Source organism: Salvelinus namaycush, chromosome 29, assembly GCF_016432855.1.
Source record: "Salvelinus namaycush isolate Seneca chromosome 29, SaNama_1.0, whole genome shotgun sequence".
Lineage (NCBI taxonomy): Eukaryota > Metazoa > Chordata > Actinopteri > Salmoniformes > Salmonidae > Salvelinus > Salvelinus namaycush.
The window spans coordinates 9,242,404-9,253,171 of NC_052335.1; the positions used below are offsets into that span (position 1 = coordinate 9,242,404).

At 41.4% G+C, this 10,768-nt stretch overlaps 1 protein-coding gene across 1 annotated transcript; it reads right to left on the minus strand.

Annotated features, from left to right (window-relative positions):
* Window positions 1-7,890: 7,890 nt before the first annotated feature.
* LOC120024026 (lactoylglutathione lyase-like) lies at window positions 7,891-10,033 on the minus strand. The gene is made up of 6 exons (XM_038968112.1): window positions 9,965-10,033; window positions 9,489-9,571; window positions 9,005-9,145; window positions 8,433-8,500; window positions 8,220-8,309; window positions 7,891-8,033 (listed from the first exon to the last, which is right to left on the minus strand). Exons 1-6 carry the CDS (start codon window positions 10,031-10,033, stop codon window positions 7,891-7,893), a joined length of 594 nt encoding a protein of 197 aa, XP_038824040.1.
* Window positions 10,034-10,768: the final 735 nt, after the last annotated feature.

Genomic DNA, 10,768 nt, shown 5'->3' on the forward strand with positions numbered 1-10,768 from the left:
CCTCAAGTATGCCATCTCTATTTTTTACAGTATATTATGCGCCATCTTCATGCATGTGTGAAACCAGAGTTACCAAAGGTTTTTTATAACTAACCCAGCTCATCTCTGAAGTTACTGTCTTGGTGATACTTTTGATATTCTCGATTTCCTCTCATTGTCTAAGGGGTGGCACTAGTTATCAAAGCCAAACAGTCAAAATTGGCAATATGGTAAAAATTCATTAACACAAGCATTTGCTTTTTGGACTTAATTTAAGGTTAGGCGTAATGTTAGCAGTGCAGTTATGGTTAAATTTAAAATCAGACTCTAAGAAGATACGTTGTAGAAATAGGCAGGGTTTAGCCATTGTTATGACTGGCTGTGGTAAAGTCTACTTTGTTATGTGATTACCATGTGGACAAAATGTAAATAAAAGTATTATTTTCATAGCTAGCTACCGGTGCCCCACCTCCCATCTGCTGTGTACTGGAATCCTAGCTAGCTAGCTACCTATCCCGCCTGCTGTGTACCGGAGTCCTAACAATGGCCGTGTTCGAGAGGATCAAAACTGTGATGTATCATGGGTAAATTGTGACTGACTGATCTACAAATAATCATTAGAAGTTATTTATGATTTAAGGTTCTTTGTAGATCAGTCAGTCGGCAGTCACCTGCACTGTCGGCTGTAATGTCGAACAAGCCCAGTGTCTTTCATTCCCACCTGCCGAACATCTGCCCTCGCCATCTTTAACAGAACTGTGGGAAAGCAGTGCCCAACAGGCAGGGGCGAAGGACACTGTCTACACTGTCTTCCGGTGTCCTAGCTAGCTAGCTAGATACCGTTGTCGCAGTTGTGACTAGATGGAGTTCAGCTATGACTGGAAGTTACTTTTCGTAACAGGTTAGGGGAACATTTTAGTTAACCCTACCTAACCTTAACCTAATTCTCCTAAACTGCTCTGTTAATTATCCTAACCTGCTGCATAAGTTGTCCTAACCTGCTACGAAAAAGTCACTTCCAGTCATTGTATACCACCTAGTCAAAACCGTTGTTGCCCCGTCTCTTCTTCTTCTGTGGGGTTTATCAGCGGTTGGCATCCAACGTTATGGTGCATTACCGCCACGGACTAAACTGGAGCACCCCCGCCGCCCGCCTGTGTACCAAGCTTTAAAATGGACCAATAGAAGTATACAGAGATGTTCCTGCAGATGCAGTAATGCCCATTTGCAGGAATGTCCGGAATTGCAGGCCGCAATTACACACTCCTTGTAAATCTACCTAAGGAAACTACTGATGCTATGGTTACCAAATAAATAGGTTGAGTGGTCCAGTTGGCTAAATCTTTACAATTTGAATAAAAACGCAGATGTCGAAAATACGTGAAGATGATCCACATCTATGTTTATTGCAGACACAGGCTGGGATCAGATCAACCTCAGTCAAATAACATTAGGAGCAGCTAATCACCCTGGCATTAGTAAGTCATCTTCATTGTCAGTTTGTCTCATCCAAACATATCCAATAATTTCTCTGTATGTTACGGGTATCCCATCCTTTTCTTTTAGTCAGTTTTTTTAGGTGTCCATAGTATACCCAAGCAGATTAAAGAATATATATACAGTACCAGTCAAAAGTTTGGACACTCCTACTCATTCAAGGGTTTTTCTGAATCTTTACTATTTTATACATTGTAGAATAATAGTGAAGACATCAAAACTATGAAATAACACATATAGAATCATGGAGTAACCAAAAAAGGGTTCAAAATATATTTTATATTTTAAATTCTTCAAAGTAGCCATCCTTTGCCTTGATGACAGCTTTCCACAATCTTTGCATTCTCTCAACCAGCTTCACCTGTAATGCTTTTCCAACAGTCTTGGAGGAGTTTTCACATATGCTGAGCACTTGTTGGATGCTTTTCCTTCACTCTGTGGTCCAACTCATCCCAAACCATCTCAGTTGGGTTGAGGTCGGGTGATTGTGGAGGCCAGGTCATCTGATGCAGCACTCCATCACTGTCCTTCTTGGTCAAATAGCCCTTACACAGCCTGGAGGTGTCATTGTCCTGTTGAAAACAAAGGATAGTCCCACTAAGCGCCCCGTAGCACTCACTTCTGTCATCATGAAGTTCTTCGAGAGGCTAGTCAAGGATCATATCACCTCTATCTTACCTGACACCCTAGGCCCACTTCAATTTGCTTACCGCACCAATAGATCCACAGATGATGCAATCGCCATCACACTGCACACTGCTCTATCCCATCTGGACAAGAGGAATACCTATGTAAGAATGCTGTTCATTAACTATAGCTCAGCATTCAACACCATAGTAGGTCTGAATCTCTCATATAAAATTCAACAGCACATACATTTTGAAAATATACTGTACTTAAATATATTTTGTGAAAATGTAAGTTAAAAATACTTTAATTGAAAGCTAAACCTTGTTCAAAATATCTCTGTTTTTATAACAAGCATTGCAGAGCTGGTTACAATTTACATTTCATCCCCCAGAAAAAATAACAAATATTATAACAAATATTATGGTTTTGCTGGTTGATAAAATACTTTTATTTATGAAAAATATGTTTGAAAAGGGTATTTTGTTTTTAAATTATATAGTTATTTGGAATGGTAAAGTTATGTCTTTCATGGAGCTATCGGAATTGTATGGGAAGGTCTGCTCAATCCAAGATTACAACCAATTGATTAAAGCATGACACCAAAAATGGGAAAGGAGGGGGCAGCGGGAGGAGGTAGGGAACTGGTCTGTCTACCCAATATAAAGGATCAAAACTGGCAGAGGTACAAAATAGCATAAATAGGAAAGTATACCAGTTTCATTTGAGGACCAGGATGTTTACAACTGTGCCATACAGATTGCAAAATAGCTAGGAAGAGATTAGTATTATTTCTTTTAATTAACATTTTTTGTAGGGGAGGGTTTGGCCAGTCAGGATGTCCTTGTCCCATCACGCTCTAGCGACTCCTTGTGGCGGGCCAGGTGTTGTGCACGCTGACTTCGGTCACCAGTTGTTTTGTACTTTTTCATGATATCTAGTTGGAAGTTACAGTCTTGTCCCATTGCTGCAACTCCCATAAGGACTCGGGAGAGGCGAAGGTCGAGAGCCATCCGTCCTCCGAAACAAGACCCAGCCAAGCCGCACTGCTTTTTGACTGCTCGCTTAACCCGGAAGTCAGTCGCACCAATGTGTCGGAGGAAACACCGTACTGGTGACCGAAGTCAGTGTGTATGCCCCGGCCCACCACAAGGAGTTGCTAGAGTGCGATGGGACAAGGACATCCCGGCCGGCCAAACCTTCCACTAACCTGGACGATGCTGGGCCAATTGTGCGCCGCCTCATGGGACTCCCGGTCGCGGCCGGCTGCGACACAGTCAGGGATTGAATCTGAGTCTGTGGTGACGCCTCAAGCACTGCGATGCAGTGCCTTAGACCGCTTTGCCACTCCGGAGGCCCCGGGAATAGATTTTTGATGTACCGATTCCATGGCACAGTGTGTATTAGTGGATATATAAAACAACGCAAGATTCAATACGTTGTGCTTTTCAGCAGAAATTATTGCACAGAATTCTTGCCACCAACAGAATGTTGAATATTTGGGGATTACAATCATCGCAGTTCTGCAGTTTTTGTTTTGAGGATACAGAATCAATAGAACATTTGTTCTGGTATTTCCCTCAGGTAGCCTGTTTCTGTTCTCAGGTTCAGGTTTAGGAATGGCTGAAAAAGTGTGGGGTGGGGGGTCTCAGATGTTTGAGGGGCAGCTCTCGGGGGATCTTGGATGGTTGGTGGCCTGTCGGTTGGGATCTCGGGCTGGTGGCCGATAGGTCTGTATGTGATCCCAATCTTGACGTGCCTTTGGGCAGGGCGCTTGACCCTGGTTGCTCCTGTGGATTGCTCTGGATGGGTCTGCTAGATGACTGAATGTAATGTAAATTGTATGATTTAATATTCAAAAAAATAAATGATGTAATAATATTGAGTGCCCTTCTTTATAAGCATGCTGAAAGTCTGTCATTAATTTGTTTACTGAGAAACAGCATAGCGCCAGAGAAGAAGGCAGACGTTTTACGTGTCCCCAACCGATTGTGTTTTTTTTGTTAATTTATTTGCGTTGTTTGTAACTTCTTTTTTGACTTATTTTGTACATAATGTTGCCGCTACCATCTCTGCTTTCTCGAGAACAAGCCCAGATCCCCGTGATTTGTGTGAAGAGGATGCGGAAAAAAGGGGTCCAGAGGGCGGTCTGCTTACTGAGAATTCGTAGGTGATCGAATAAACCCCCACTTCCTTCCATTCTGCTAGCAAACGTGCAATCATTGGAGAATAAAATCGATGACCTATGCGCAAGATTAAACTACCAACGGGATATTCAAAACTGTAATATCTTATGCTTCACGGAGTCGTGGCTGAACGACGACACTATCAACATACAGCTGGCTGGTTATACGCTGTACCGGCAGGATAGAACAGCAGTGTCTGGTAAGACAAGGGGCGGCGGACTATGTATTTTGTAAATAACAGCTGGTGCACGATATCTCAGGAAGTTTCGAGCTATTGCTCACCTGAGGTAGAGTATCTCATGATAAGCTGTAGACCACACTATCTACCTAGAGAGTTTTCATTTGTATTTTTCGTAGCTGTTTGCATACCACCACAGTCAGAGGCTGGCACTAAGACAGCATTGAATGAGCTGTATTCCGCCGTAAGCAAACAAGAAAACGCTCACCCAGAAGAGGTGCGCCTAGTAGCTGGGGACTCTAATGCAGGCAAACTTAAATCCGTTTTACCAAATTTCTATCAGCATGTTAAATGTGCAACCAGAGAAAAAAATCTCTGGACCACCTTTACGCCACACACAGAGACGCATACAAAGCTCTCCCTCGCCCTCCATTTGGCAAATCTGACCATAATTCTATCTTCCTGATTCCTGCTTACAAGCCAAAATTAAAGCAGGAAGCACCAGTGACTAGATCGATAAAGAGGTGGTCAGATGAAGCAGATGCTAAGCTACAGCACTGTTTTTCTAGCACAGACTGGAGTATGTTCCGCGATTCCTCCGATGGCGTTGAGGAGTACACCACATCAGTCACTGGCTTCATCAATAAGTGCATCGATGACGTCGTCCCCACAGTGACTGTATGTACATACTTTAACCAGAATCCATGGATTACAGGCAACATCCGCACTGAGCTAAAGGCTAGAGCTGCCACTTTCAAGGAGCGGGACTCTAACTCTATCCCGCTATGCCCTCTGACGAATCATCAAACCGGCAAGGTGTCAATACAGGACTAAGATCGACTCGTACTACACTGGCTCTGACGCTCGTCGGATGTGGCAGGGCTTGCAAACCATTACAGACTACAAAGGGAAGCACAGCCGAGAGCTGCCCAGTGACAAAAGCCTACCAGACGAGCTAAACTACATCTATGCTCACTTCGAGGCAAATAGCACTGAAACATGGATGAGAGCACCAGCTGTCCCGGAAGACTGTGTGATCATGCTCTCCTCAGCCGATGTGAGTAAGACCTTTTAAACAAGCCAACATTCACAAAGCCGCAGGGCCAGACGGATTACCAGGACGTGTACTGCGATCATGCACTGACCAAATGGCAAGTGTCTTCACAGACATTTTCAACCTCTCCCTGTCCGAGTCTATAATATCAACATGTTTTAAGCAGACCACCATAGTGCCTGTGCCCAAAGAACACTAAGGTAACCTGCCTAAATGACTACCGACCCGTAACACTTACGTCTGTTGCCATGAAGTGCTTTGAAAGGCTGGTCATGGCTCACATCAACACCATTATCCCATTATCCCAGAAACCCTAGACCCACTCCAATTTGCATACCGCCCCAACGGTGTCAGAGGAAGGCACTAAAAATTGTCAAAGACTCCAGCCACCCTAGTCATAGACTGTTCTCTCTGCTACCACATGGCAAGCAGTATCGGAGCGCCAAGTTTTGGTCCAAGAGGTTTCTAAACAGCTTCTACCCCCAAGCCATACCCAGACTATTTGCATTGCCCCCCCCCCCCCCCCCCCCCCTGCTACTCTCTGCTGTTATAATCTATGCATAGTCACTTTAATAACTCTACCTACATGTACATATTACGTCAACTAACCGGTCCCCCCACACATTGACTCTGTGCCGGTACCCCCCTGTATATAGTTTCGCTATTGTTATTTTACTGCTGCTCTTTAACTACTTGTTACTTTTATTTCTTATTCTTATCTGTATTTTTTTAACTGCATTGTTGGGGCTCGTAAGTAAGCGTTTCACTGTAAGGTATTGTATTCGGCGCATGTGACTAATACAAATTTGATTTGATTTATTTGGTCAAACACAATTTTTTGCAACATGACAGTTTGCTAAGAGCTGGCAGCAAGCTGATAGGTCGGCTGTTAGAACCAGTAAATGGAGCTTACCATTCTTGGGTAGCGTAATTACTTTGGCTTCCCTCCAGGCCTGAGGACAAACACTTTCCTCTAGGCTCAGGTTAAAGATATTACATTTAGGAGTGGCTCTAGAGTCAGCCACCATTCTTAGTAGCTTTCCATCTAAGTTGTCAATGCCAGGAGGTTTGTCATTATTAATCCATAACAATAATGTTTCCACCTCTCCCACACTCCCACACTAAAAAAATCTAATTTACAATGGTTTTCTTTCATTATTCGTTTTTTTATGCATGAATACGATGACTCACTGTTCGTTGTTGGCATTTGCTGCCTAAGTTTTCCCACTTTGCCAATTAAGTAATTATTGGCATCATCAAATGGTTCAAGATAAATAAGCCATCTGATTTGATGAAAGATGGAGTTGAATTTGTCTTTCTGCCCATAATTTCATTTAAAGTACTCCAAAGTTTTTTTCCCATCATTCTTTATTTAATTGATTCTTGGCTTCATAATACAGTTTCTTATTTTTTGTTGTTGTAGTTTATTCACATAATTTCTCAATTTGCAGTAAGTCTGCCACTCCTTTTGCCCCATCTATCTCAACTATACAAAATGCATCATACCAGTTCTATTTCTGTATTTTGAAAGTTATATATCTTGAAAACGTGATTGCTGACATGCAAATTATTGTGGGACAATATCAACAATGGACTAATAAAACAAATACCAACAGATAGTTTTTGGGTGGAGTTTTCTTAAAGTATATTTTCTTGAGATATGAAAAAGTATACTCTCAGGAAGCATGCTCCTCAGCTGTGCATGTTTCCTTATGTGGAATAAACAATTATTATCATTGTCAACTTTCTCTTTCTCTGCGCTCTTCTGAACAGGAATTCAGAAAGTGCCTCAAAACTCATTATTGGCACTGAAATTATACTTATAGTGTACTTGATCACTCACAGCAGAGTTTCATTAAACAAATCAATGGTTCAACTTAAAAACAACTCCAAGTGTATTTTGAATGAATATACTAAAGTACAATTAAAGTGTATGAAGTATTTGTAAGTGTGTTTAAGTGTAATGATAATGAACATATAGTATACTAAAACACTGAATACAATTAATTAAAAATACAATTTTAATAAGTGTGTTAAGTGTAATGATAGGTAACATATAGTTTACAGACTGAAAAACAATGCATTTTAAGTACACTTGTAATAAGTGTATTGAAGTGTAATGATGTAATATGTGTAGTAAACCTAAGATATACTAGAAAAGTACATCTCGTATTTGCAGTATATTATATGAACTTGTAGTATATTTAAGTATACGTCAGTATATTTGTAATATACTTCCACCCCCCCGCTTAAGTAGGCCTTCAGCGGGTATCTGTATGTGATCCCAATCGTAAGCAAACGCTCAATCTTCACTTCTTAATTTCCTCACATAACACCCTTTGGTTCCTCCAATTTCTCTTACTTTTTCATCACATCCCTTTCCTGACCAAGTCAGTTTGTACTATCTCAGTTTGACGCTTGTATGACGTTATGGTGAACATGTTGTTTGGACTCAAAATCTCAATCCAGTATCCATCAGGATCCTGTATAAAGGCCAGTCCCTTCATTTTACCTGTGGGGAGAAAGAACTTTGAATGTTGCATCTACAAATTGAGAGAATACAGATGAAGCAGACTGATGCAGATGAAAGTAAATTCTTATGTATCCTACACACAAATGCGTTTTTCAGAGAGACCCTGAACGTAACACAAAATAATTGTGTGAGAGGGTTATGTCAGGGAAGAGAAAAAATAAATACCATCATCTGGCTTCTTAACAAATGTTACTCCTTTTTCTTCAAATACTTTACAGGCTGCATAAACATCAGGTACAGCAATTCCGATGTGCCCTGTATGATAGAGTGGAGAGGGAACATTTAATAACGTGTAATTGCCTCATGGTGGAAAAGGAAAATGGCTGATCAGTACCACATTCAAAATGTTGAATTAAAAAGATCATATCGTTTTCTCACCAAAACCTTTTGGTTCAGAATTTCCGTTGTGATAAGATAGATTTTCATCTGATTCAGAGCCCCAGTTGCTTAAAGAGAGTAAAGAGAAAAATATGTCATCACCATCATGGTATTGTGACAGGGTAGGAACCATAGTTTCTAATGAACATAGTAAAAAAAAATGTTACAGCGATTGTTTTCAGAAGACAGACGGAAGACAGAGGGACAACTAATGAAACAAATACCGAAAGATTGTTTTTGGGTGAAATTTTTCTTTAACGTCTATGAATGGAATACTTAAAGAGTTACTCATTGACAGCCCACGAGCTACTGATAGCTTGCCGATCTGCCTGTTGGACACCCCTGGTTTGATGTTACTGGATCATCTTCTATTATATTCCATTTTTACAGTAAAATAGTTCTACTTACTAGCAGATCTGAAATCTATGTGCTTGTGTGCTGACCCACTGGGCACAGACGTCAATTTATTCCTTCTATTCCACGTTGGTTCAACATCATTTCATTGAAATGACATGGAAACAATGTTGATTGAACCAATGTGTGCCCAGTGAGGTTTTAAGTGGGGTGCCTACTGTGTGAGTTCAATGGTGGCTCGTCGGGAGAAAGTCCATGCTGTCCTGTCCTTTATGTCTGCAGGGATTTCCTTCTTTTCCTCATAACCCAGGAAGTAGAGTGTGAAGCACATTGATGGGAAGTCTATTTTCTGCAGCAACCTAAAGCAAATAGCAATCACAACTGGTTCAACTGGTGGGACAATTGGAGGTGAAGATGGAGAATACAACCCTCAAGGATCAATGAAAAGGTCACTACATCACATGCAAAAGCAGTGGTTCATTTCTCATAACTCTGAAGCATCCAGGAGTTCAATCCGATCACTCTACATAAAACCTGAAGTTAAAATGGATAGGGCCACATTAAACACATGGGAGACGTTTTAGTCATAAACATTTATAAATCACTATTTCTTGTTCAAGAGAATGAGAACTCATCTAGAGGGGTAGGGTACTAAGCCCGAAGCCCCTTCATCTTTGTGTGAGAGAGACGTCTGGGACTCACGTCATGCCCATGATGCGGGTGTAGAAGTCTAAAGACTTGAGCGGGTCTTTCACCCTCAGCATAGTTTGCTGCAACATGTAATCCTGGGGAGGGACAGAGGGAGACAGAGAGAAGAAGGGGGAGTGTCGGACGAGTTGTTGCTTGCAAAATATGTTTTGACCCCCTTACTTCTCAGCTATGTTCTCAGCTTGCAACTCTAGAAGAAAAAGAAGAACTTAAACTAGAGCCAATACATTACTCAGTATAAGTAATTACATTCTAAGGCCTGGGACTAGTTCCCTAAATGTTTTTTTTCCATTGGTATTTGCTATAGGAGCATAGGGGCTTGGCTATATAGCCTACAAGTCACATAGCTGAGGCTGGAGACTCTTGCGCAACAACAGGTTTGCTGAGACAGACTGTGTCAAGCGAGTAAAATAGACCTACTGTGAATAATTGATAAAGAAATGATAGACATTCTACTGCGTGACACTCACCTGGGTGATAGGGTCCCCTTCTTTGCACGCTGCGGACATAGCCTCATCCGTAAGTCCTTTATCTGTCATTTTGCGGTGAAAGACCAAATTGACAGCAGGCAAATTCACAGGCCGAGTAGCTTGGGATAGGCGCTCCCAAAGCTGACTGTGGCAAGTCGAGACAATTGACAGCGAAGTATGACACTCCCTAAAGTTGGCAGGTAGGAGGGGTTCACCAAATTTTTTTACCGAAACCACTAGGAGAGTATGTTAGTTATAAGTGTATAACCAATGCTGAGGAGGTGTGCATTGCAATGGAGGTTACAACTGTCAGAAAGCCTACTCGGTTTTAAGTGACACAGGGCCCTGGCAGAGTAGAGGAGTAGGTGCAGAAGGATCTATGACAACTTTCCCTGGTAAATAATACTGTTGGAGCTATAAATATGTGAAAAAGCAGGCCCTTACAATCCCCACTGTTTGACGTTTCAAGAATGGGGAATTGAGTGATAGGTTAGACATGTAAATAACACGGAGGGCCTACACTGTATATATGGTTGAACTGAATGGAATTAATGATTGAGTAGGCATGATGTAATGTAACGTCCTAAAAATATATGTTTTGATAAAAAGCACATTCCTTTACCGCTAGAGGTCAGCGTTGCTTAAGAATCGATAGTTCAATATTAGAATATTATTTTTGATGTTGTATCGTATCGTTTTGACAAAATAGCAATATTATTTTTGCACTAGTTGGATTTACCCGCACCAAACTCCCGTGTTTTAGCTTCATAGCTTGTTCTCCATCTTCTTTTTAAATAGGGAGCC